Source organism: Colletotrichum abscissum, assembly GCF_030869225.1.
Source record: "Colletotrichum abscissum strain IMI 504890 chromosome Unknown Scaffold_29.1, whole genome shotgun sequence".
NCBI lineage: Eukaryota > Fungi > Ascomycota > Sordariomycetes > Glomerellales > Glomerellaceae > Colletotrichum > Colletotrichum abscissum.
The window spans coordinates 292644-319057 of NW_026850198.1; the positions used below are offsets into that span (position 1 = coordinate 292644).

A 26414-nucleotide genomic window follows, 5' to 3' on the forward strand; every position below is an offset into this window, starting at 1 on the left:
TTCCTGCTAGCTTATTGTGATTAAGAAGGCCATTAAGTCGTCAGTATGAAAAACGCCTGTCTCTTAGCAGGCACTATGGGGGAGGCGGCGAGGACGTCATCCATGTAATCGCCCCAGGCTGCCTTTGGCGTCAATCGTATCAAACTGACCTTTCATCCAGTGTTGGTAGCGTAGGGTAGGCAGACCGGCTCCATTAAAAAACCAAACAGAAAGCCTCATGGCCAGATGACAAGACCAATCCAGACACCAATCTCGACAAAGAGTACTTTTCATTAAGTCTCCCAACGATATCACCTTCCACCCCTTAACAGGAGCTTGTTCAACTGCACGGAGACGACTGGGACCACGATGCCTCCCGACGCCACCCCGAGTAGCTTTGGAAAAAAATGGGCAACACTTTCAGAACCGAAAACCCAGAGATGAAAGCAACACTGATATTGATGAGCAATAGAGCTATTGCAGTGGCCTCTCGATGATCAAATATTGTCTATGGATGTGTAATGTTATCGCAAATCTTCCACCTTCAGCAATTCGATCAAATACCCCAGTTACTTCGAGCTCAATACCTATACTTCGCCGTTCTCAGGCAGTCTCAATATTGGGGCTCTGGGAAATCATGGACTGCAAAGGTGTCATGTCTTTCTAAATAGTCTAGACACGCTCTTGTTCGTGGCTGGAAGCGTTGAGAGCAGAGTTTGCAAGCTTAAATTCTCTTGTAATCGTTGACTCTTCAGTCCATCTGGCCTCTCTTGAAATTACATGTAACGAACAGGAGAACTTGGCTTAGAAGGTGAGATTTTGCCCACTTTTCTTTGAGTATCAAGGCCAAAACGTCTCTTGAACCAGTTGATGCTTGACATTACGTGCTGAAACGTGTCCAACGACTGGGAGAGAAGCGACGAGAAACAGCATCGTGGAATTCACAAGTCTGAAGTCCACACCGCCGACTGACTTTTTTGTGCATGAAGCGGGATCTTCGTTTGCCGAAAGACAATGAAACTCTGTTCAATGTCACACGTGTGATTGAGGAAGGAAACGTGACCTCGTTGCCGCTGAACCTGAACAGCGTCGTGGATGTTTGCTCCTTTGTCCGTCATGTGGAACGCTGGCATTTAAATCCGCGTCGCCAGCGTCAATCTCTGAAGGCTTGAAAAAAGCATTAACAGCACTCAGATACAGCCTTACCGGCCTACTACAGCCTTCATATTCATGCTGTCCCGTCGAGAGGATGGTAGAAAGTATCGCGAGTCTTGTATCGAGAGCGGAAGCTCAATTCTCTCACCTGCTAAACATTGACCTAAGCCCTGGCGCTGGTCTCTTGGTTTTCAAATTTCCCAAAGCTAAACCAACGCTTGCGGATGAGCAAGCTATTCTCAAGGTCTGGGCCAAAATACATGAAATACACAATACCAACAGCCTTTCCCTCGAATGCCGGCTACGCAATGATTCAAAACTCAGAGACCATGTTCGTCAGCTCTTAAAAAGCCTCCTTGATATCCTTGAGAGAATCAGAAAGGCTTTCAAGGATCTGCGGTCGGCACCAGGTACGTTGAATGATTGCAGCTCGAATCAAGAAGAAATCGTCTCATACTTCATTTAGACTCGATTGTGGACGATGATCCCGATATTTCCGCAGACATAAAAGTATTCGTAGAACAAGTTCCTGACATCGTCGACTGTCTTATGAGACTTAACGACACGATTAAGGATCCATGTCAATGGGACCGATACCTTAGCTATCATACAGATACCTCTGCATTTGAGGCATTAGCGACCCAGCACGTAGTCACAAAGTTCGAGGGCATCCAAGCTTATCTTGCACAGCGACTAGGGACGGCCATATCGAGGCGGCGTCAGCATATCGAGTACAGGAAGGCTCATCAAGAGAGGCTTTTGCATTGCGTAGATGGCCAGATGGGTCACAACATGATGGAGGTCCCACAAGATCCTGCGGCATCCCTCATTCCAGATCACCTGAACCAAGTCTCACAGACCAACATCTACCAGGACTCATCTTCAGAGGACGCTATCGGTTCAGTGACCTTCCAAAACTCCACGTCTGCAGGGGCCCAGCGGTCGTCGTCGATCCTAGACATGCCGAAAGAAGCACGCGGTGGGCCATTCGTATGCCAACTTTGCTACACACTCGTTGATATTCGAGACGATATTACCTGGAGGTAACTAAAGTAGCCTCTGGAACCTCGATTGCCGCTGCTAATCATTCTCAGACAACACGTATACGAAGACCTGCAGCCGTACAATTGCTTGGAAGAAGACTGCGAGGCGGCAGACCGGAATCTCGCTACAAGCGACGAGTGGATGAAACACATGCGCAAACATCACTTCATACTGTTTTACTGCATATTTAGATGCGGTTGCACATTCTCGTCAGCATCGGAGTGTAGCACGCATTTGAAAACACAGCATTCAGATGATCTATCTTACTTTCCTAACGGCTACACCGATAGCATGATCAGGTCTTTTCCCATGGATGATGAAATGGAACTCTCGTGTCCTTTTTGCTTCGATAATATGCCCTTGATGGATTACGAAAACCATGTTGGGAAGCACCAACAGGAGCTGGCACTCTTCGCCATTCCTGACACTGACGATTGGACTAAGGACAAAGTAAAGCTCAGCTGGTGGTCTAGACTATGGACTGAGGATAATCTTTCATGGTACAAAGACCACGCAAGCATTGCGATAACGAGCCTCGGGCTTTAGAAAGTTTCAAAGTTTTTCCTATTCGGCTCTGGGCCTGGGTATTCGGGCAATACGATGCAGGCTTACAGCTAGTCAGTGGTGGTCGCTCTCGACAGGGAACACTATTCACACGCCACCGGCGAGCTAGCAGGAAGGAGAGATAGATGTTAAAGCTTGAGAGCTCTCTCGTGGCGGGGACGGTTTAAGTTAGAGATTGATGCAGGTGAGCGGCAGCTATCGAGAAGCTGACATGCGGATGCGGTGACCGGAAAACCGGTTTCGTTGGCTGTCTCTGAAAGGCGTTGTTTGTTTCGACAGGAAAAAACGTAAGGGGTCCGACGATGGCTGAGGCCAACCGCATCTTTATCTCGGGGCGGGTGTCGCATAGATCAAGCAGGCAGGCGCTGTGCGAGAGAATCGAACTGGGAAGCTTTAGCACAGACAATAGGCACATCATGAAGATCAATCTTGACAAACATGTACTTTTCATTAAGTCCCCCAACGACAACACCTCCAACCACCCAAAAGGGGCTTCTTCAACTACCTCAACACGGAAACGACTGCTACCACGATGCCTCCCGACGCCACCCTTAGTAGCTTTGCCATGCAGATATAAAAAAGGGAACACTTTCAGAACCGAAAACCAAGAGATGACAGCAAGGCAAACAAGAAAGGGGTACGAAGAAGGCAAAAAGTGTTGTGGGGTATGTGTCATTACGAAGAAAGTGATTTTGGTTTGTGTGAAAATGTGTATTACAACGGTGGTGTGGACTGCCTCCTTTTTTTTGCGCTATGTAACCAGAATGTTGCTAAATGCGTCCGATATCTCGGATGGTGTCGGGGCTTGGAATTTTTCTTGCGTGAAGCCAGCAGCAAGACGGTCCTGCATAACCTTGAGGAGGACAGCAGGGACGCTCTCGTCTGTGGCGCGGATCGTGAGACGAATCATCTAGGCAGAGTCAGTAATCGTTACTAGTATGATATCAGGGGTAAAACAAACCTTGGTTCCGTAGTTCGGCTCAAGGCGCATCAAGCAACCAAACTTGCCAGCCTCTGAGGTGTGCAAAACACTGGCACCCACGAAGTTCTTCGCGTTAGGGTCGACACCGTCAAGAACACGCCACCTGAAGCCCTCGACCGTCTGCCGTACGAAGAACTCGTTTAACTCTCTATCCGACTTTCCAGGTGCCAGACCAAAGATCGCTTGTGCCTCACGAGGGGCACCGCCGATCTGCTTCCAGCGCCTGAAGAAGTCTTCGGCGGAGAGATCCGCGGGGTCCATGAACTTGTGTGCGGTGAGGGGAAGCTTGAGGGTGACAGCTTGCAGGGCACCAGCAAGGTAGCTGATACGTATTGTCGGGCTCTTGTCAAACACCTTCTTCGACTCGAACATGATGACCTGCTGAGACTGCCCATTCTGATAGATTGTGCTCTCTGGCAGGTTCTTCACGTCCCATGTAAGCTTGCCCTTTTCGTTTTCGTCAAGATCTAGTGTTGTGGTGAATGAGCCCAGGGCCGTAGGGGTCTTGTTCTTGAAGTACAAGATCAAGCACGCCATCTGGCCTCTGTACTCGGAACGTACGCCGACTTGGAGTTGCCCATCCTCATATAACACGCCTTCGCCCTTAAGCAGGAGCTTGTTGTACCCCACATCCCAGTTAGGAGACAAGTGGGCGGCACTGGCCAGGTTTGGCGCCTTCGTCTTGGGTTCGGCAGGTCCGAGATTGTTCATGTCCAGGCCGGCCAAATCGTTCACACCGTTGCCGTGGCCATTTGTTCCGTTCGTGCCTCCGTTAGCCGCGTGATGGCCGTTTGTATTTGTGCTGAAGGTCCTCTTGAGGCCACCCTCCTTGGCCATCTTCATCTCTGCCACATCTGCGTTCGCATCCTTGCCACCGACAATCCAAGTTCTCTTATCGCTAGTGTTGGCATGCTTCTGATGCACTCTGGCAAGTAGTGCGGATTGTCGTTCGGAGAAAGGTGGCATTTCGTCGCATACAGTGCGGAGAAGGTCGTCTGTCGGCAGTGTGGCGAGCGTCAGGTACTCGCATGCTCTTTGCTGAAGCTCAGAGTCAAGCGTGTGGCTGAATACCTGGAATGCCTTGAGGAGCTGGGGCTTGATTTCGGGGAAGAGGTTGACAAATTTCACGTAACATGAGAGGATCATGGCTCTTGTACTTGATGAGCAGGCGGCAACCTTGCTCTGAAGAGCCATGAACTGCTCAATGGGACTGCACTTAGGCTGGTCGGCGATGAGATGGCCGAATTCGCCCAAGATGTAGGCTCCGATCTTGACCAGAGTCTCGTGGCAGTGATCCGACTTGACGTACTGCAAGGAGTGCTGAGCCGCATAAACCTGCAGCTCCTCGTTGTTCGTCACAATCTGGATGACTCGCTGCCACACCTCATCGCTGACGTGATCACCAGCCATGGCAATCAAACGCAGCGAGATGTCCACGTACCACTGAACGTCAGTGGCATATCGTTCAGTCAAGATAGCAATCTTCAGCACCATCTCCTCTCTTATGGCGAAATCGGCGTTCTGGAGGTAGTGGAGAAGTTCGCCGACAATAACTTGGGCATTGGACGAGTCGCACATGCTGTAGAGAAGGTCGAGACCTTTCCTCCGTACGCTGATATCTCTGTCCTTAAGTGAGCCAAGAATGACGTCCTGGTGCTGCTTGATCGGTTCCAGGGTCTCGATGCGGGCTGCCAGATGTGTCATCGCCTCCAAACCCAAGTAACGAACGTTGGTTTCCCTTGAGGTCAAGAATCGGCCCAGACGAGATGAGATCTGCTTCAACAGGGCTTGCTCGTTGTCCAAGTGAATGATGAGGTTGATAGCTTCGAAGAGCACAGCGTTCTGTGCGTTGTTCTGCTGGACGTTCTTCGTTTGTTCCATCGCGAGGTTCAGAATCTTCTGCAATGACTCTCGGATCATCTCGCGGACGTGAGTGTCATCTAAGGCGGTTAGCATGTGCTAGCTAGCCTAATTCTCATGTGTAACTCACCTGAAGGAGGGAAGTACTGCAGTAGACGCAGAAGCTTGACCTGGAGCCAGGGGCAAGGGACCTTGTAGTAAAGGTAGTCCGGAGTGTACTCCCCGTCAATGACTATCCTCTTGATTCTTGCTGTGGCCTTCGCATACGCCCCCTTGTATGCATTCGCATTATCCTGGGCAAGGGCCATGACGAGAGACGTGACAGACAGAGCCACACCGACATCTACGTCATCCAAAAGCGATATTATGCGCTCGGCCCATTGCGGCTGGACAATGTCGGGGTTCTTGCGGTATAGACGGAGGAGGGTAAGTGAGGCCTTCTTCTTCACGAACGCCTTGGATGTTCTGGATCGCTGCTGTTAGTCACTGGCCTGATACTCTGGGGTCAACCAAACGTACGGCGAAATCAGAAGCCTGTGAACCTCTCCGCTCAGGGCCTCTCCCATTTCTCTGCCACCGACGTTGGCAATTGCGTGGAGAGCCAGACAGTTAAACAGCTCATTGTGGTCCAGCAAGTCCTTCCTTATACTGTTGACGACCAGGTGCAGCAGCTCATGCTTCTCGTGGAGGAACAGGGTCATGGCGAGGTATCCGATCTGCTTCTCCGAGTACTTGTTCGCCGAGATGAGGTTGACGGCCTCGAGGTGGCCAAAGTCGACATTCCATCCGAGGATGTAGATGTAGAGGAGCTTCATAGATTGTCAGCACGAAACACCAGCCAATGCAGCTCAGGACAGTCCGTACCTTGCACACGTATTTCTTCTTGTGATAACCGCTCAGGTTGCCATCTGCAAAGGAGTTAGCACAACGAGATCGCGCCGACTGACCGCTAAAACGGATTCGTACCCTTGAACTTTTGTCTACACGTGGGAACTCTTGTTAGTACTCCGTCGCGAGACAGCGCAGTATGACATGCCGGGAGATGCGTGCTCACCGAATGTTGGCCAGCTCCTTGTTGATTCTCTTCTCTTCCAGCTCCCTAGCTCTTGCGTTTCTCAAATCGGCAATGAATTGCACCAACCCTCGCATGTTGGAGTTGTTGCTAGTCGAGCGGCCGAGGAAGCCGCTCGCGGAGGACGACATGGCTGCGGTGTTTGCCGGGTTCGACGGGCAATCTGTTTGAAGCTGTCTCCTCTGCCCTCCAAAATGCCTTCCCCCCTCTTCTGCGCGGGATGAAAGGGGTTGAGCTGGCGGATGTTGTTGGACTCGCTACGAGAGTTTCGTAATAGAGCGTCGCGGATGCGAAATCGATGGGTGGTGTGTATTTGGCGTCGGGTCGTGTGTTGTTGTCTGCTCCGATGCGAGCGTTGGGCAATCACTCCATGCGCGCGCGAGGGTCCCTTCTTCTCGTATTTCTGCTCGCTTACCCCAGCTGACCTGCTGATTGCCGCGTGGAGTTTTTGGGGAGATCAACTGTCGGATCGGTGGACGGCGGGATTGTGGACTCGGCGACTCGAACTCGAAACCGGCCGGCAAGTGCCGCTGCGTGTCTTAGCAATGTGTTCCCGTCGAGTAATGAAGACGCAACCAGGGGGTTATCGACAATGGACAGAAGCTGATGGTTGACTCGAGATTGAGTTCGGTCTTGTAAGGGTTTCGGCGTCGATTCGCGATGTTGCACTGGGCGAAATTGTGAAATGGGAAACGAAACTCCAAGGAAAGGGGTTCGAGGGGCTTTCGCGGGCTTGGGAGAAAACGACACTTTAGAGAAGCCCGGAAGGCTTGGGATTGGGAATGCAGCCAATGTGTGGAGATGTGCCACCCGCACATTGGACGTCTGAACGGGCCCGTCAAACCACTCCGAGGTACCTCTGCTTGTACTTCTTTACAGGTCATGTACCTCTCACCTCAGCGAAAGCATCCTGGATGTCTACAACACGCAACACGGGCATCAACAGCTGCTGCGAGTTGAACGCCAGGACAGTCAGGTAAGCGTCCCAGTGTCTATCAGGTGCTTGCTTGTCACACTTGTCCCCCATAGACTGGGCTCTTCACGGGCGGCCTTGCTGCTGTGCGCGCAGTGTGCCCGCTGCTTGAAGACTAGGCGCGTCAGGGGTGTTGCAAGGTACTTCCATCGACCTATTTCTCAAGCCATTGAACATGCTCCCCGTTGCTGACTGATGAATTTGGGGAGATAGAAACTCAAGAGGGGACTTTGACCGGGGGGGCACGCACGCTACAGGCCCGTGCAGGAGCGACACCTTCCCCGTCAGAAAGGTACGTAACTATGCGCGCTAAACTCGGTTGGTTCCCGTCAATTGGCAAGCTCCAAAGTGTGCTGACAAGCCGAACTAAAGTGCTACATCATCGAAGTTGCTGAAATTCCCATGCAGAAGGAAAGAGCTCCCCTCCCGTCTGTCAATCCATAATAAGAAAACCTTCTTTTATTCAACAAAAAACCCAAATCCTACCACATACCACAGCCGCCACCGTCTCTTTGTTCTCCAGCAGGATTCTCAATTCCAAAAAGTCACACAAACCTTTTCCCACATGTCCGTCTCAGCACTCCGGTGTAGATATGCGGCGCCGGTGATGAACTCCACGACCAGACGGGTGGTGTGCCTCGCCGCCGCACCGAGCTCCCGGTTCTTCGCCGGATCCCCCTCCACAACCATACGCCGGTCCTACGCTGTAACATCCGGCGGCGGCTCTGCTGCCTTTCAGGTCTTCAACCGTCGCACAAAATGGCTGCAAAAGGAGCGCGCAGCATCGAATCCCGAGGCCAGCCGGCAAGCAGATTACCTCAAAGATGAAGTCGCAAACCGGCTGTGCGAGAGGTTACTGGTGAGTACATCACCACCATCACATCCATGATCCCCCTCTCCCAGAGCATTGCTTTACGGCAGACCTCAACCTGACAGCATCCACGATGGCCAATGCCTCTAGAGACAAACCAGACACTAATACATTGCTCTCCAACAGGACATCAAACGAAGCTTTCCCCGCGCCCTCGACCTAGGCGCAAACTCCTGCAACGTAGCCCGCGCCCTCACCCGCGAGAACCCAGACCCGGACCCCTCGAAACCAATCTCAGAACCCCTCGCCACCCGCATAGGCGAACTCGTCGCCGCGGAGTCCTCCCACGCCCTCCTTCACCGCGACGCCGACCTCCCCTTCAACAACGACATCTCCATCACCCGCACCGTCCTCGTCGACGAGGAACACGTCCCCTTCGAGCCCGCCTCCTTCGACCTTGTCCTCTCCTCCCTGTCTTTACACTGGATCAACGACCTCCCGGGCGTCCTAACGCAGATCAACAACGTCCTCAAGCCAGACGCTCCCTTCATCGGCGCCATGCTCGGCGGCGACAGCCTCTTTGAGCTGCGCACCTCCCTCCAGCTCGCGGAACAGGAGCGCCGCGGCGGCATCTCCCCGCACGTGTCTCCCCTCGCCGACGTCCGCGACGTGGGCGGCCTGATGCAGCGCGCCGGCTTCAAGATGCTGACCGTCGACGTCGACGACATTGTCGTAGACTACCCAGACACCTTTGCGCTCATGCAAGACCTGCAGGCCATGGGCGAGGGCAACGCCATCCTCGGCAGGGAAATGGGCGCTATCAGGAGGGAGGTGCTGCTGGCCAACGAGGGCATCTACAGGGAGCTCCACGGCAACGAGGACGGGAGCATCCCCGCCACGTTTAGAATCATTTACATGATCGGGTGGCACGAGGGCGCCGACCAGCCCACGGCGCTGCCGAGAGGAAGCGGGGACGTGAACCTCAAGGACATCTTAGAGTCCAATTAGATATGATGCCGAACCTGGCACATTTGTAAGAAACCACCTGTAAAACCTGTAAAATCAAGAGTCAAAACAAAAAATTCTATGGATTTCATTTGTCGGCACGCCCAGTCTTTTTCTAATTGGATTCAGTAAAAAAAGACACGCCCAAAACCCCGAGCATGCCCGTACTCGTCATGAAGTTCATTACACACCCTTTTCTTTTCCGCCCCCTCTCTCTCACTGTTCCTCGTCCTTCTCGCCCCCTTAAACCCGTCTCCAATCCGTCATGACACGACCAATAGTTCCCAACCCAGCCACGTCGACAACCTTCTCGTGCCAGCTAAGCAACACGCTCATCGCGCTACCGACGTTCTCGTTGGTGGCTCCGGGGCGACCGCCCATCTGGCTGAACCCGCTCGGCGCAGCCTGCGGCGGCGGCGACCTCAGTCCTCCAGAGGCCGCAGAGCCGGCCATGCCCTTGTAAATGTACTTCATCAGCACGTCGAGAAGCTCGGGTCCGCCGGCGCCGCCGTAGATGGACTTGAGGAGGGGCGTCATCTCGGAGGCCTTGATGGATTGGAGGACCTCGGTGATGGTCTGGAGGTGGGCATCCTGTTCGCGGAATAACTCGATTAGCAACCTCCCGAGCTCCATTCGAATGCCTAGATATCAGAAACCCCGGGTCTTAAATCTCACCTTGGCGCCATCAGGTCCGTTGTACACAGGAAACTCCAAACATCCCCTCAACGCCCCCTCGGCGTCCCCGCCGCGGAGCAACTGCCGCACCTGGCCCGCGAGCTGCCGGACCTCATCCTCGCCAATCTCGGGCTGCGGCGGCCGCAGGGTGTTGGTGTCAAAGTTGCACGCCGAGTCCTCCTGCAGGGCGTCAATGTTGATGGTCCGCCAGGCGTCGCTGAGCGAGGCGGCGTTGAGCTCCCGGTGAATGGACATTGTGGGTATGGTCGTTCGCTATGCCGTATACGCAAAGGGTTCGGTTCACTTATCGGTAGGTGAGGTTGTGTTTACGGCAAGGTTTCTATATGCCGTCGGTCGCTGGTGCGGTTGAAAGTAGGTAGCTTCGTCGGATTGCTCTGCGCAGGAACTCTCGTCTTGCGTCAGGTAAGGTCGGGAGGTGAGGTAAGGTAAGGTAGCCGCATGCTCATGGTGGGGAGTTGGCTCGGTGTGGATGATGTGGGGTTCACTGAGGCGGTGCGCCTGGCTGACAACGTTGGTCCGTGCCATGGTTCATTCGTTCTAACCCGCTGTAGACCGGATCTTGGCCATCAAAAGCCTCGATGTCACTCCTCATGGGTCCACGCTGGTTCATCTGGCTGGACATCGCATTGTTCGTCCGGGAATACAAATGCAAAAAACAATTCTGTAAATGATGAAAATCTCGCGCACATCTACCGCAAACACAAGAACATCACTGAGACATGGCATGTGTAGAAACTAATAATTGCATGCCATTGTCTAGGTCCAAAAGTTGCCCATCTCACACTCTCGTGCCCCCCTATACGTATACACAACGTCGACTGGTTGTCCTACTACGTTGCCGACTTCTGGGGGATATCAAGCACCCACATTTAGCGTCTCCGCTTATGCGTCAATCAGGTTCTCCTCGTTTTGCTGCACCTGCTGTCTCTGTTTGCCCTTGTCCTTGGCCTCCTTGGCCGCACGCTGGTAGAACTCGTTGAGAACCTTGCCGGGAATACGGTTGAGCAGGTCCTTGGGGTAGAGACGGAGCAAGCTCCATGCCAGGTCGAGAGACTCGTAAATGGTGCGAGCCTCGTACTGGCCCTGGTTGATGAACTGGCGCTCAAACTTCTCGAGGAACTCCAGAGAAAGCTTGTCCTCAGCTGACAGAGCCTCCTCACCGACGACAGCCTTCATGGCAGCGGCGTCACGACCGATGGCGTACTTGGCGTAGAGCTGGTTGGAAACATCGCCGTGGTCCTTGCGGGTCATGCCCTCACCAATGGCAGACTTCATGAGACGAGACAGAGACGGCAGAACGTTGATGGGCGGGTAAATACCACGGTTGTAAAGGCCTCTGTCGACGAAGATCTGACCCTCCGTAATGTAACCCGTCAAGTCGGGAATGGGGTGAGTGATATCCTCGTTGGGCATGGTCAAAATGGGAACCTGGGTGATGGAACCGTTGCGACCCGCCACACGACCGGCGCGCTCGTAAATGGTGGACAAATCCGTGTACATGTAACCGGGGTAACCACGACGACCCGGGACTTCTTCACGGGCGGCTGAGACCTCACGAAGAGCGTCGCAGTAAGCGGACAAATCAGTAAGAATAACGAGAACGTGCTTCTCGAGCTGGTAGGCGTAGTATTCGGCGGTCGTAAGCGCGAGACGAGGAGTGATGATACGCTCGATACTGGCATGGTTGTCAGCCTGCACATTCCTTTACGGTACATTCTGATATCAAAACTCACGTAGGATCGTTGGCAAGGTTAAGGAAAAGGGTGACACGCTCCAAAGAGCCGTTCTCCTCGAAATCGCGGGTGAAGAATCTGGCGGTTTCCAAGTTGACACCCATGGCACCGAAGACAATGGAGAAGTTCTCCTCGTGGCCGTCGTGGACACCCTTGTTGGTGACACCCTGCTTCTGGACCAAACTGGCCTGTCTGCAAATCTGGGCGGCAATTTCGTTGTGCGGCAGACCAGACGAAGAGAAAATAGGAATCTTTTGTCCACGGGCGATGGAGTTCATGGTGTCGATGGCAGAAATACCGGTCGAAATCATCTCCTCGGGGTATTCCTACAACGTGTCAGAACCCAAGACCATGGTGTGATATTCGGGGGCGTCACATACACGGGAGAAGGGGTTAATGGGACTGCCGTTGATGTCGAGGTAGTCCTCAGCAAGGACCTTGGGGCCCTTGTCGATAGCACGTCCGGAACCGTCAAAGATACGACCCAGCATGTCCTCCGACACACCAAGCTTCAAGCTCTGGCCGGTGAACTCGACTTTCGTCTGGCTAGAGTTTTAGCGCTCGTCATATTTGTCGAGATGCGATGATCTCATACCTTCTTAACATCGATGCCTGATGTTCCCTCAAAGACCTGTTTCCATCGTCAATCGGTGTTTCTCGTGTGATCGCTCGTTTTCGCATACCTGGACGACGGCTCGGTCACCTAGAGATGTTCGTTAGCACGCATGTTATTTAGCAGAGGAATGACGTTGTGTAAATACCTCGAGCCTCGAGAACCTGACCCTGTCTGTTGGTTCCATCGGGCAGGGTCAGGGAGACAATCTCGTTGTATCTGGGGAATTTGACCTAGATGCAGAATCAGTGCCTAACTCAGATAATTCGCTGACGGAAACTCCAGCGCGACTGGGCGACGACGCACATTCTCAAGGATGACGAGGGGTCCATTGACACCGCCGACGGTGTTGTACCGAATTCTCGGCACGATGGAGTAAGAGGGCTCCCGCGGGTCACTCATTGCTTCTGACTATCAGCGAGACAGCGCCGGATTAGAAGACAATGCGTGTTGGGTCGGAGGGGGGGCGATTAGGAAGGGCGTGGGCGGGCGGATTGATGGAGACGATGCGAGGCGCTGCGATGTACGTAGCTGGAGGAGGTTGGCAGGTCGGTGCAGTGTCGTCGAATGCACTGCACTGGAGCTTGCTTCGTCTTGGTGGAGCCCGCTCGGCAAGCTGAGGTGGCGCCGATAAGATCACTGATGACTGGGGGGCGCGGGCCTTGGACGCCTGGGAGCTTCCCAGTGTGCCATTATCGGTCTCAGTGTCAGCTTGGGCGCTAGCAGTCACGAATTGTGGCAGTGACATCACATGACTGCCCGCACTCCAACCTGAAGGTAATACGAGGTACCTCACCTTCTTCCAATGCATTTTCCCTGGGCATTTCAGGGCAGTATGAACTCATGCGATAATACAGATCAAGACACGAACTGAAAAATGCATCTCAAACTCCAATTCGATTCTCAAGAAACTCAAGACTACGCTGTCGCCGCTTCACGAGATCTGGCGCCCAAAACAGCCTTTCCAACAGTGCTGTCGTTGGCCTTGCTCAACTCGCCCGTGATCCAAGCACCAATATCAGACATCGCATCCAGGTCAATGCCAGTGTCCATACCCAGACTCTCAATAAAGTAAATCATGTTTTCCGTAGCCACATTGCCAGTCGCACCGGGGCTGTAAGGACATCCTCCAAGACCGCCAACACTGCTGTCGAAAGTGCGAATACCATGCTCCAAAGACACAGCCGTGTTAACCAGGGCCTGGCCGTACGTGTCGTGGAAGTGCATCGCAATATCCTCGTTGCGGATTCCCGCAGCCCTCATGCAGTTCAACAGCTCCTTGGTCCGGGGAGCGGTTCCCATGCCGGTGGTGTCGCCCAGAGACACCTCATCGGCGCCCGACTCCAGCAGTTCCGTCGAGATCTCGGCGACCTTGTGCGGGTCAACGTCGTACCCCTCAAAGGGGCAACCGAGGACCACAGAGACGTATGCGCGAACGCGGAGGCCGGCCGCCTTTGACTCGCGAATGACCTCGCGGAAGCGGTCTAGTGACGTCGCAATGTCGCAGTTGAGGTTCTTCTTCGAGAAAGATTCGGTCGCTGCCGCGAAAACGGCAACTTCGACGGCGGGGTTCGAAGCATCAGCTGAGGGCTGGAGTTGTGATGCGAATGCGCCGGGGTATTTGGCCAGCAGCGCCTGGGCGTTCTGCAGACCCTTGATATTCGGTGCGAGGAATGAGTATGATGTTTGAGCTGGAGAGGAAACCTTTCGGGTGAGGAGGTGCTCGAGAATTTCGCTTGAATTGGCCATCTGTAACCGTTCAACCGTCAGTAACACTGATCCCAAGATTCATCAGGCCACTTGGGTAAGCTTACCTGGGGAACCCATTTCGGCGAGACAAAGGAGCCGCCTTCAATTGTAGACACACCAGTCTTGGCGAGCCTCTCAATCAGCTCGATCTTGGTCGCAAGGGGTATCGTCTTCTTCTCGTTCTGGAGGCCATCGCGAGGACCGACCTCGACGAGCTTCACATAGTTGTCGCGGGGCGGCTGCTGGATGGGACCGCTGGCGGTTGCGAACGCTCTCGCCGGGCGGATCTGGGCCTTTCGGCACGCCCTACAGACTGATGGGCGAATGGCAAGCATTTTGAGGTTGAATTGAATGAGGAATGGCAACGAGGGGTCGATCGGCAAGTTACAGAGACCTTGGAGAAGAGCTGGGGCATAGGGAGCTTGGCCGCATATCGTCGGCTTCCACAATGCCTCGGCCAGATACAGGTGGTGCCGCCTGGGCCCAGCTGGTCAATACCCGTGTTAGCCCAACGTCTCAAGCGCAACCGCATTCCTACATCTCAATGGCATAATGTCGTATTGCAAAACATAAATCTCTACTATCTCCCAGTTGCCTACGTTTGTTTGTCAAAGTCTGCCTCGTCTTTCAGTATGAATCAATATACGAGATTAGACCAGGGCCTTTCGCGCTCTAAGTACCTTATTATCAAAGAAAGTTAATTCTTTTTAAGTTATAAGTATAAGAATATAGTTTTAATAAAATAGTATAGTACTTACTTAGTACTTAAATTAAAATACTTTTTTAAGCTTATTATAAAAAAAAGATAATTATATTATTAACTACTTATTATTAAGGTTCGTAATTAATATTATAGCTTTAATTATAATAGCTTTATTTATAATAAATAAAAAATTTAATCATAAGTCCTTTAAAAGCCTCTTTTTAAAAGTTATAAAAGTTTCTAAATTAAATTAAAATACTTATTAAAATATTAATAACTAAACTAATTTTATAATAATAGTTTTAATAAAGAAATTAAAAAACGAACTAAGAAATAATATTAAAATCCTTATTAATATTAAGTATAATTTATAAAAAGTAATAATATAATTATAAAATATTAATAATATATTTTATATTAAAAAGATTATTATTAATATTAATAAGATAAATAAGGCCGTATTAATATATCGCTTCGGCTTTTTTTTATAACTCGAGAACTATAGTTTTAAATAATATTAAAAGTTTATTAAAAAGCTTTTTTAAGTACTTTAATATATTTATTATTATTTTTATAATAATAAAACTCTTAGTATTTATATATAAATATAGGTTACTTATTTTTAAATAATAATATTAACTTATTAATAAGTTATTAAAATTATAATTTTAATAATCCCTTAACGAGGGAGAGGGTAAAATAGAAAAAAAAATAGGTAATTTATAAAAAGGGTTAAGGTTAAATAGTGCGGAATTTGAGGGTAGGGTAGCGTCTATATGTACTACGGTAATCCTCTAGTAATATAAAACGATGGAGTTAAACAGTGGCCTTTCGCGCTCAAGATTGGCGTACACCAATTCCGCCTTGATCCTGAGATGCAACTGGGCGGCACAGCAAGCAGAGTGTAGCGTATTGGACCGAGTGCGGTTTCTCCAGGTAGTCTAATAGTCTCGTGAGCAGTCTAGATGTTTGTGTTTCATTCAATAATCGCGTACGCGCGTGGCGAGCTGCGCCGTAAAGGGCAATTACCCTCTCGAGGCGTCTTGCAGTAAGGTAGTCATTCTGCGTGAGCCTTCTCCAAACGCCTACATGCAATCTGCACCTTATCATGCTTCAAACCTCCATGCCCACGATGGAAAAATTCAACCATTCAGTGAATAGGGCTTTCCTGCCTCTTCTCGCTCTCTTCATATGGCTCATGCCTCAACTTGTCTCGGGACAGACAGCGATACAGACGCAGTCGGTGCCTGGTATCATGCCCACATTGGCCGGGCCATCAAAACCGCGGATCACCCCCTGGGACGAGGAGTGTACCACCAGAGGCCTAATCAGGCCATGGATGTATGATATCTTCCAACTTCCTCAGTCACCAAAAGCAAGTGACTCACAAAACTATCCAGACTCTACTCTTCTTGCACAAACTCCGTCATACTGGACCAGTTCTGGTCGAAAAGCTGCGCACCATACGTAACCAGAACCCTCAAAGAAAACGACGCATCGGGTGCCGTCGGAGTCTTGACCGATTGCTTATGTCCAGCACACAAGAGTATAGCACGGTGAGTATCCCTCCCATTCTTCGACTTTCCACGATGTGTTGCGAAGTAGTAGTTATGCTCATGCCTAAGCTAGCGTATGCTTGTCTCTTGTCTGTCCATCCCAGGCAGAAAATTTGTACACCAAGCAGCTTCTCGAGGGCGTCTGCCCTGGTATCTCGGCTGCAGTCAACTTTTCTTACCCGTTCCAGACTTCGGCCACCACAACCGCCGAGGGAACTACAACGGCTACTTCGAGGGGCAGCGGTCCTGATGGTGCTGCGGGGGCGTTGAGAGTTCCAGTGGCCTTTCCGATTGTAGCTGTCGCTGTTGGCCTGTTTTTACCCTTGCTATGAGATAAGGGGATGCTGTTGGAAGGAATCAGTTCGATCTAATATCAGCACAATCATCACATTGCTTCCATAGCTTAATAACGAAACGAAAACAAATTGAATCGCGTTCAAGTGACGCCATGTCATACTTCCAAGTCAATTGAGTTACACGTAGCTTGACTGATCTACCCAGATCTCAATACGTCGCACCGTAAATGAGAACATCGACATCTCTTTCCACTATCCAAAGAACCCCCAACTCATGCTCATTTTGGCGACTGCAGAGTCTTCACTTCTGGAAACCATCCGATTCTAAAATGGTTTGACATGTAATTGGCATCTAGAGACATCATTTAGGAAACTTCCATGACTCCTTAACCATTACCGTTGACTCGGGTCTTCTGTGCTGCTGGTCAAGCAGTAAGGGTAAGGAAAGGATTGTGGGTCAATACTTTCAGACTCCACATGAGCTTCCTCATGATAACCTAATCGTCACTGACTCTGACCGTTGCCCATCTTACAGCGAGGCTGCCGCCGAGGAGTCTTGACCTTCAACATCGGGACGGGATCGGGACGGGCTGTAACTACCTCTCCATAAGTGGGATACAGCCTGGGTTGGACAGACAATTGGCCTTGAGGGTGACGAATTATGGCAAGCAACAGGGCTCAATTGGCATTCCGTATCAAATATGTACTGGTCTAGAACTCATTGATATAAGCGAGACTCACAGTATTTTGTTACCGTCTAATACTCATGCTCTGCTGTCGCCCATCACCAACAAAAGAGTGTCGACCAGTGGTTGAGGATATGGGCAATGCTCTTGGCTTCATAGACAGTCCTAGTGTGCTCCGTGTACCTTTTATCATTTGGCTATGCCACTGGTGACGGTGTTCAGGCTGTAAGAGGAAGAATTCTACAACCGTTCTCAACATCGTTCCAGGTGAGGTAGACGATATTCGCCGATTGTTTGATTGATTGCCGGACGTGTGATGCTAGCAGAGTCCTCCAACAGTAGACTGCAGAGCTCACTTCCTCCCCTGTCCCTGTATATGTGAGCTATGGCTGTTGATCAAGGCAATAATCACCACGAAAGCTAATCCAGAATCCCGAGATTCCAACAATAGCCTTCATGAAACCTCTCTACCCATAGCTTTGGCATTGGCTTTCCAGTCTTTCTGTCATCTAAGAGCCCATGGAAGACACAAAACACTTGGGGGCGCAGCTGGGTATCCCAGTTTTGGCTACCTGGCCGGCCACTTGTTTCCGCTCCAGTGTCTGGCATCTACTCCCCGCCGGGGAGAGGAGCAACGCCGCCACTTCTCCGTCCGGGAAGTGAAGTTTCGAAAAAATTACTCTCATACCTGGACGAGCGCTCCAGCGTGAGGTACCTGAAGAAAGACACCCTCCATGTTCAGGTACCTACTCTTCCGGGTTCCTCAGAATTCGGTTCTTAGTGTGTTTAACACAGTGGCCAAGATTACTTCCGCTCCATCGCCGCCTTCTTGCTCACATAGCCACAGTGCAACAGTGCGGGCCAACATGGTGTGCAGATTCTTCTTGCTATCTCCGATGAATCAAGAGGCCCTGGCTTCCACACTCCTCTTCAGGTTGCCTCTCATAGACGATATGAGGAGATTTCTTTGGTGCGACGCTTCAAACGGCGTAGAACTAAAAGGAAAGGACGTAGAAAGTTGCGATAAACGAGAACAGCGAAAGTAGAATTAAGGTACGGCAGTAGGCGAAAAGCAGTTGAACCAGGCATTTGGTGCATCTGTCAGGCGGCGTAGGGGAGATGTCATTGGCCAACCCAGTGAGACGGCCGGCCCTATGGGTGTTCGTGGGGCGGATCTTCAGGCACAGCGCACCCAATTGACTCAACCGAAACCTTATTTTCGCTGCCCCAGGCGACCATTCGACGACACTCTATTGACTTTTCACTTACACGGCTCACTTACACGGACCACTTACACCGACTTACACGGTTGAGAACCGGACTTTCGTTTTCCTCTGCTGAGCCGCACAGTAGGACCAACGCAGAAGCGAACACAGTCAAAGTCCGGTTAAGTGTCAGTGCTGATGGCTTGGTCCACTGGGCATCAAGCTCTCCAGTCCCTTTGACTCTCACCCTGGATTCCGTGGAACTATCTGTAAGAAAAGGAGACATGAAATGCCTCGGCAATCCGGCGTCTAAGTCTTCCAGGTCTGAGGTACCTTGGCATATCTAAGAATTGGATGATGGAAGACTTCATAGACGGCCAATTGGTACCTATAGTAGTTTAAACTCTTGGTCTCTACGTCTGGCAGCCCGGAGTGGCTGCGTGTCTGACCATGGAACGACAGCGACTGCAGCCTTCAATGGTCTAAAGAGGTGCGGGCAGTCCGGATGCTCATTGCCTCGACCATCGCCCACTCCTGTGTGACTGATGTCAATCCATGGTCTTGAAATTGGTATTGCAACGAATAAAAGTGCAATGAATCTCGTCCAAGTTGGCAGAACAGAGAATCAATTAATACCGTTGTGTTTCAGCATCTAGCAATGGCATCTCTATACTAACAAGAAATATATCCAATGCTCTGAAGTCGTGTACACCTCCCTCAACGAACCGCAATGTCCGTAATCCTCAAGCTCTCGAATCCTCAAGCCTCACATTCTCAACTCCCTCTATCTCCGCGTCAATTGCTCTACTCGCCACCAGACTCCTCAGACCGTGCCCAATCCCCTCTTACCATTCTTTGGTACCTCAAAAGACTTATGCCCAGAACACTTACCCGGACAGAAATGTCTTCGGGGTTACCGCTCCCACTCCGAACTATGTTTCCTGTGCCTGGACGCCCGGGTATTTGCCTCCAGAATTCAGTCACCGAGTGGCTGTTTTACACTCCTGAACCCCTCTACTTGCCGCCATTTTGCTTCATGGACGTGTACATTAGCCAAAAAGACATCGCCGGAGATACATCCTCTCCAAATTATGCTTCCCGGGGTGCGGGAGCATCGTGAACCTCTGTAGCTTCTGCTTCTTCCTGTCTCCTATAAAGTGCCAAGCATTCCTCTGTCTTGTGGTTGTCAGCTTCTCTAGTCTTCATCACACTACAGTTCATCTGGCATACATTCATCAATCCAATTGAACTACAACTCCTCTCATCATATACTCATTACAACCAACAAACACGATGAATTCCCAGGAATACCAGATGAATCCCCAGGACTACCAGATGAATCCCCAGGACTACCAGATGAATCCGGCGTACTACCCGGTCACTCACGTCTGGGACGAAAGTCTTACCGAGGTCGTGCCTCATAACTCCCAAGACATTGACATTGATTGGGAGAGCGAGGATATCCAAAACCAATTCAGCGAGATGGTCTCCAGCCTGTCTAATTCGACCTCCCCACAAGGTTTGGACGGGACTGTCACCTCTGGTATCGTCCAAGGCGCCGGAGTATACGCCAATGAATCAGGCCCAGCAGGAGGCATGGACGCCAGCAACAGCGGTGGATTTAACTTCCAAGAGCAAATGCCATATTCAATTGACCCTGCTCTTCTCCCCGCTCCTGTCCCTGTCCCTCCTGGGCCCTTCTTCGCGCCCGAAGCTCCCGCCGCCGACAGCATATTCGCTCAGGAATTCGACGTGGATTTCGGCGACGACAATGTCGTTAGAGACGTCCTCGGCCCAAACAATCAGGACGCAAGAGTCCAGAAAAGAGGAAAGGGCAACGGCAACGGCAACGGCAAAGCCAAAGCCCCGCGCAGGCCAAAGGGGGCCACGCCAGACAAGCCTGCTCGCGCCGTCAGGGCCTTCTCCTGCAAGTCGTGCCGCAGGAAGAAGACAAAGTGCGACGGGAGCCCCGGCCACGCCTGTTCCAAGTGCCAAAAGAGCGGAACGGCGTGCGAGATTGACGGGAGAGATGGCCGCACCAGCAAGACCACCATCGACAAGTACGAGAGCCTTCGTGTTGCCCTCAACGCCCATCTCGTCAGGCTCGCTCAGATCTGCCACCACTTCCGTCAGAAGTGTAACGGGCCAGAAGAACTCGGCCAAGTCGCGGCTGGAGCCGCTGCAACTCTTGAAGTTCACCGCAGAAGGGGCATCCCGATCGAGCCCTGGCGAATTCAGGATATCCTGCGTACAAGCGATCCTTCGACGAACCAGCTTCCGGGATACCGAAGTCGCTTGGTACAAGTCGGTCAGCAGGCCAAGCAAATGACGAACACTCTGGCCAAGCTCATGGTGATGCTCACGCAACAAGACTACTATCTCTGGTGTGATGGCTGCCGCTTGACCGACGAACTATTCGACAGCAATCCGGATCTCCCCAGTTTCGACGCCAAGATCAACGCTGTGTTCGTTACGGACATGCAGGACTACATCTACAAAGTCCTGGCAGATGAGGTCGATGGGATCATTGCCCAACACCTTTAAGCGAAGGAAGGTATTCGGAACGGGGAGTCTGTGGGTGTGGGGTTCTCTGGTATGAGGACTGGAGAGAGAAAGCCACTCCAAAAAGAAGGGAGGGCAGTGACGGCATGAATGCCCGGTGAAAAAAAGGCACCATGCTTTCTGGAGCATTGTCTGGAGTTTGGATTCTCCTTGGATGATATACCCGGTGCAATAAGACACCACAGGTCGGAGGGCGTTAAAAGGAGTTCTGGTCTTGGGTTCTCGCTTGAGTTCCTACATTTTGAGTTAGGCCGATCGGTTCAACTCTACTTCGTTCGTTCGGGTTTATATACTCAATATAAACCCATTAAAAAAAATGATCCTCGGTGTACTAACACGCTTTCCCGCTAACACAGGATGAATCCTACCCCCCACTATTGTCCGTCTCCTTGTCGTGAGGTGACTGAGTGTCATAGCTAGCCTCAATCCTATCTATTGTGCTGCTTCTCTTGTTCAGCCGCCCGCTTGGCAGATTATTGATTCTCAGAGGCTCAAACATGAGACTTCCCTGACGCCGTGTGAATGACAAGCCTAGCATGTGTCTGGAGGATCTAGCGCGTTCATGCTGCTCGGTATGGCACTGGAGAACTTGTATGAATGAGAGGAGAGAAATGCTTAGGAAAATCGTTCGCAGTGATGAAAAGCAATCAAGAGCGAGAGTGGAGGGCAAGAACAGTTCCAGAGTCATATGAAAAATGAGGCCGCGTACTCCGAAAGCTTGAGGACGAGTAAAAATGGAGATGGTGCAAAGCGCCTACATCCATCTCCTCTCTCCAAGTCAGCTACTACTCGAAGCAGACTTATGGAGTTATTCGCCTCCCTTGGAGAGGATGGTTCACACGAACTATAGCTCGTTGCATCACCAACTGAGACGTCGTAAAACTAGAAGAAAGGGGGCGGATGAACGCCATAACGCTAGTGACTTGGTTTGTATATCTATCATCGTCATCAATACGTGTGAACACTACTTCGGGGCAGGTTGTAGACCGCATCATTCCTGGCCCAGAACTCACCTCGCTTCCCCACAGCCAATGTGTATCAACTTTCTCCATCACATTCATCCAGCCTCATCCAACAGTCATTCGACATCCAAAACTCTTCACACCAACTCTACTAGACCAAAATCTTAGCCTCACTCTTAGGCCCCCTCTCTCCAAAAATCGTGCTTCCCACCCGAACCTCCCCACTACCCAACTTCACCGCGCCCTCAAAGTCCTCACTCATACCCATACTCAGCTCCAGCTCCCTCTGCAAGCCCAACTCATTTACAACCAGATCCCGCTGCTCCTTGAGGCACACAAAGTCCTCGTTCTCGTTCTCGGGCGTCGTCGCCTTGCTCCGCGCGATGGCGCCAATGGTCATCAGGCCGAGCAGCTTGAGCGCGGGCGACTCCTCCTCGACGGCGCGGCAGAGCGCGACCGTATCCGGGCCCGGCTCGGCGCCGGACTTGGACTCCTCTCCCGAGGTGTTGACCTGCACGTGCACGCCGAGCGGCTCCACGGGGCTTTCGCCTGATGAAGAAGAGATGAGCTCCGCGCGCGAGGCGTTGAGGAGCTGGACCTTTTTAAGGGTATCTACGCTGGAGACGCAGAAGAGATTTGGGATCTTGGCCAGCTTCTTTGCATGTGCTATTGGAAAAGCGTCAGCTACCTCAGAACTACGTAGGGGAGGGCGAGGAGCGCATGAGTCTTTGAGGAAACACTTACTTGACTGCAAACCACCGATAAAGTGCCACTGAATACTCCTGGGCAGCATCTCCGCCTTCTGGCCCAGCTCCTGGGCGTAGTTTTCGCCGAAATGCACCTGCGGCGGTGTGGTCTGCTGGTGCAGCGCCAAAATATCGTTGGCTGGCTTCAGCTTTGAGACTGCCACTAACCGAACCTATTGTCACTGAATCAGCATCCATCTCGCACAAAACATACTCCACATCGTTGTGAAGAGAGATTCTCCCTGATTCCCCAACAGCGTTTCCGGGAAGTATACAGAGTGACGACTCACATTTCGCCCCGCAGCGACGGCAGTCACGCGCTCCTGGACAGACTGAAGCTGCGAAACCAGAGCCTTTGCTCTTGAGGGATCAATCTTCATCTCGGGTTGGGCGTCGGTCATTGCAGGGTTTACCGGGGTCGTCGTATCGATGAGTGAGGTGAGACGAGGTACGGAGTTTTTGGCTATGAAAGTTGAGGTGAGGTTGAATTGCAGAGTCATTGAACTTCCAGCGTCTTCGGAGACGGGCCATAGTTGCGCTAACAAATATGGGGCTGACCATCTGCGCAACAGAGTGCGGAGTAATGGAGATGGAGTTAGAGTCTACTCCCCTGTCTTAGACTCATTCAACAACCTTGATTGTCTTTGGTCACTTAGAGGTTTCTTCACTGTCACGAATTTAGCTAACTCGGGTGGACTTTTTGATCTGAATAATCCTGATAAGAATTCCATTTGAAAGGTTGGCTGTTCCTTGGAGTACACTCAGACTGAAGAGCGGCGACGTCAGGGGCGTATCTTCGCAAGTGGGATTAATCAACTTCTAAAATGCATCGCTCTTGTGATGATCAGTGGGAAATGAATTCTGGTGGGATTCTATGATATCTTAGATGATCGCATTCACATTGTCGACAAAGGTCTTTACTTCGCAAACCCAGGGTCAAAATCTGAACGAAAACCCTTGGTCTCCTCAAGTCATTCAATCGTGAGGTTAGACAACTGTCACTCCTTTATACTATACTAGCTGGAGGACAGCTTGGCAGCTTGGCAGCTGGAAAGAATTAAGTTACTATTAGTGACTATGTTGTATTGAAACTCTCATTAGTATGCTGCTAACCCCCGCGTCCATTTAGCTCCTCTCATAGATCGTCGCTGCTGTCCTCTTGAAGGTGAAATCCCTGTCCGCACCCATCATGCAAAGAATCACCATGTCTCGCCCTACTAGTTCAAGCTCTCTGAGATCCCGAAAGTTCTGATCGGCCCCTTGAGTTCGTCGCCGGCACCTCTTGAGGCTCCCGGACACCAGACAGCTCCGTCCTCGGATTCTGGTACTCGTCCACAGGCGACGGGTACGACGGCGGAGGAGTCTGCCGCCTGCTGATCGGACTCACATTACTAGTCTGATGCGACAGTTGACGTGCCGGCGGCACCACAAACATGTGGTCGCCGGACGAGTTTGGGCTGGCGTATGCCGAATCATGGCGCATCTGCTGGTGTACAACGGGATGGAGCGTCGGCGTGGGATGGCGAGCCAGGTTTCCCGTGTTTGCAGCATAGGCCGGCCGGTTGCGTCGGCGCAGGAACCAGAAACAGAGAGCCGCTGCAAGCAGAGCTCCGACCGCTGCGGATCCTACCGCGATGCCGGCCACGGCGCCGGTGGAGAGGCTCGATGAGCCCGCTGAAGGGACGGCCGACTCCGTCGCTGGCTCGGATGTTGCGTTCGCTTTGATGACGAAGCCGCGACTTTGCAGTGCGTTGCCAATGAAGCCCGCAGGCGCATCAGTCTGAGTGTAATTGCCGGTTGGGTCGATGAGTCTTAGAGCGAAGTTGGGGTTTGTGGCTATGGTCTCCTTCGTGATGCCATCTTTTTCTCCAATGTACCAGGTATAATACCCATTGTTTTTATCATTGGCTTTGCAAGGTTTCAGTTAGTATTGCCAAGTTGAAGCACCTCGCAACATCGTCCTTACTGATGAAAGACGCTACAGCTATGCCGGCATCCTGTCCCCAGTGCACTAGACTCAGAGAGATCCATGGCACAGTTGGGACCTCCCATGTAATGTGAACCTTTTGTCCAAGCACGTAAGTGCTGTTGAGATCCGGGACCGTCACACGGCCACCACTTCGGTCAAGTTCAAAACTTGGCGGTTCGGTGAAGTAGGCAGCTTGGACGGGTAGTATCGTGAAAGAAAGTATTCCAAAGAGCGCTCGGCTGAGCGAAAGCTGGCAGAGACACAACATAACGCGAGATGAAGAAAATACCAACAGAACCGAACAGGATCTTCCCAGAGGAAACGAACGCCTCATGATATGCATTTTAACCAACGATTACTGTGCCGTTTGCTCAGGGGACTTTGGGGCATTGCGACTCATCTCGAGTCTGCCTTGACTAGGCCTGATTGAGGCATCAATCCTGAGACGCATGTACTTTAGCAAGGGTGCTAGAAAGAGCGTTGCAATGAAATGAACGCTTCTTAGGCTAATTGAATGGTTGGTAGACACGATGCTGGCTGAGAATAGGAACGCTGTGCCGCTGGGCTACAGCAATACGAACGCGCCAGCCAAGACTTCGTGTAGTCGAGGTCGCGAAGAGTCTGTACAAAGCATATGGTTTGCAAACAGCTGACTCATTTGAAGAATACTACAGCGCTCATTACGGATTAAATAAATACATGGGCATGAGAATAGACATTGGGTGGATGAAGCATCGCGATGCCTGGAACATTGAAGATGGCAAGTAGACGAATGAGACAATTTAGCCCCGCCACAAGCTCTAGCCACTTTGTTATCGCTATCGGATAAGGCACGAGCAATGCTTATCTTATCGGCCACATTAGGATCCTTGCTTCACGTAAAGTTACGCGTTCAGAAATTCCAGGGGGGATCGGAGGGTGGGATGACGGGATGTCATTTTTGCACGGCATGTTGGTTGGCTGATGCCTGCCGTGCTGCTGTTGCCTTCAGGTTCCCCCTTGCTGTGCCTTATGCCGTGTGCCGACCGTGTCTTCGTCAGCTCCCCAATCCCGAGAAAGAGATAGGAAAGGGAAAAAAAGGGATGAAGGAGGAGGAGCACTGAATTGACGACGAACCTTCAACCACGATTGTCGCGTGTTCTTCACCTTTCGCCTCTCACACGGGCAGCTCCCTGGCCCTTTTTGAAAACTAAACTTTCTTTCGCCTTTCGCTTAGGGTCAATTCCTCTTCTTCAACCGCTTTTGCACTTTTCTTTCCTTATCGTAGTTCCGATCGATTTGATCTCCATCCTCTCATTTATCAAGCCAGGTGTCTGTTCTTCGGCTTGGCTTGGTGTTGGAGCTCCCTGTCCACATGTCATACCCTTGAGCTCGACCATTACGAACCGAACCGACTCGACTCGACTCCATCGACCCACGATAACCTCAATTGATCCATCCCACTCGGCCTACGGCCCTTCAAGGCCCCGAATTCCCGAATCCTCATCGTCGAT

General features: G+C 51.5%; 10 protein-coding genes across 10 annotated transcripts; 4 read left to right on the top strand and 6 right to left on the bottom strand.

The window, feature by feature from the left end:
• Window positions 1-1228: 1228 nt before the first annotated feature.
• On the top strand, window positions 1229-2724 carry CABS01_10982 (uncharacterized protein; the record flags this gene model as incomplete). Its single annotated transcript, XM_060544337.1, has 3 exons — window positions 1229-1544; window positions 1592-2177; window positions 2229-2724. The coding sequence occupies 3 exons, from the start codon at window positions 1229-1231 to the stop codon at window positions 2722-2724; spliced, it is 1398 nt and encodes a 465-aa protein (XP_060398613.1).
• Window positions 2725-3493: 769 nt separating this feature from the next.
• Window positions 3494-6787, bottom strand: CABS01_10983 (uncharacterized protein; the record flags this gene model as incomplete). The annotated part of the gene is made up of 7 exons (XM_060544338.1): window positions 3494-3652; window positions 3704-5664; window positions 5715-6049; window positions 6104-6393; window positions 6449-6492; window positions 6551-6564; window positions 6639-6787. 7 exons carry the CDS (start codon window positions 6785-6787, stop codon window positions 3494-3496), a joined length of 2952 nt encoding a protein of 983 aa, XP_060398614.1.
• A 1407-nt stretch (window positions 6788-8194) lies between these two features.
• Window positions 8195-9448, top strand: CABS01_10984 (methyltransferase; the record flags this gene model as incomplete). The annotated part of the gene is made up of 2 exons (XM_060544339.1): window positions 8195-8488; window positions 8627-9448. The coding sequence occupies 2 exons, from the start codon at window positions 8195-8197 to the stop codon at window positions 9446-9448; spliced, it is 1116 nt and encodes a 371-aa protein (XP_060398615.1).
• A 240-nt stretch (window positions 9449-9688) lies between these two features.
• CABS01_10985 (ARP2/3 complex 16 kDa subunit) lies at window positions 9689-10375 on the bottom strand (the record flags this gene model as incomplete). Its single annotated transcript, XM_060544340.1, has 2 exons — window positions 9689-10036; window positions 10121-10375. 2 exons carry the CDS (start codon window positions 10373-10375, stop codon window positions 9689-9691), a joined length of 603 nt encoding a protein of 200 aa, XP_060398616.1.
• A 648-nt stretch (window positions 10376-11023) lies between these two features.
• CABS01_10986 (V-type ATPase) lies at window positions 11024-12889 on the bottom strand (the record flags this gene model as incomplete). Its single annotated transcript, XM_060544341.1, has 7 exons — window positions 11024-11816; window positions 11875-12200; window positions 12255-12416; window positions 12470-12505; window positions 12558-12577; window positions 12636-12720; window positions 12794-12889. 7 exons carry the CDS (start codon window positions 12887-12889, stop codon window positions 11024-11026), a joined length of 1518 nt encoding a protein of 505 aa, XP_060398617.1.
• A 31-nt stretch (window positions 12890-12920) lies between these two features.
• Window positions 12921-14571, bottom strand: CABS01_10987 (uncharacterized protein; the record flags this gene model as incomplete). Its single annotated transcript, XM_060544342.1, has 3 exons — window positions 12921-13206; window positions 13410-14236; window positions 14302-14571. 3 exons carry the CDS (start codon window positions 14569-14571, stop codon window positions 12921-12923), a joined length of 1383 nt encoding a protein of 460 aa, XP_060398618.1.
• A 1500-nt stretch (window positions 14572-16071) lies between these two features.
• On the top strand, window positions 16072-17119 carry CABS01_10988 (uncharacterized protein; the record flags this gene model as incomplete). The annotated part of the gene is made up of 4 exons (XM_060544343.1): window positions 16072-16280; window positions 16340-16495; window positions 16569-16788; window positions 16997-17119. 4 exons carry the CDS (start codon window positions 16072-16074, stop codon window positions 17117-17119), a joined length of 708 nt encoding a protein of 235 aa, XP_060398619.1.
• A 2856-nt stretch (window positions 17120-19975) lies between these two features.
• Window positions 19976-21226, top strand: CABS01_10989 (uncharacterized protein; the record flags this gene model as incomplete). Its single annotated transcript, XM_060544344.1, has 1 exon — window positions 19976-21226. One exon carries the CDS (start codon window positions 19976-19978, stop codon window positions 21224-21226), a length of 1251 nt encoding a protein of 416 aa, XP_060398620.1.
• Window positions 21227-22357: 1131 nt separating this feature from the next.
• On the bottom strand, window positions 22358-23353 carry CABS01_10990 (YggS family pyridoxal phosphate enzyme; the record flags this gene model as incomplete). The annotated part of the gene is made up of 3 exons (XM_060544345.1): window positions 22358-22872; window positions 22951-23125; window positions 23243-23353. The coding sequence occupies 3 exons, from the start codon at window positions 23351-23353 to the stop codon at window positions 22358-22360; spliced, it is 801 nt and encodes a 266-aa protein (XP_060398621.1).
• An 821-nt stretch (window positions 23354-24174) lies between these two features.
• CABS01_10991 (uncharacterized protein) lies at window positions 24175-25189 on the bottom strand (the record flags this gene model as incomplete). Its single annotated transcript, XM_060544346.1, has 2 exons — window positions 24175-24860; window positions 24919-25189. 2 exons carry the CDS (start codon window positions 25187-25189, stop codon window positions 24175-24177), a joined length of 957 nt encoding a protein of 318 aa, XP_060398622.1.
• Between the last annotated feature and the right edge of the window lie 1225 nt (window positions 25190-26414).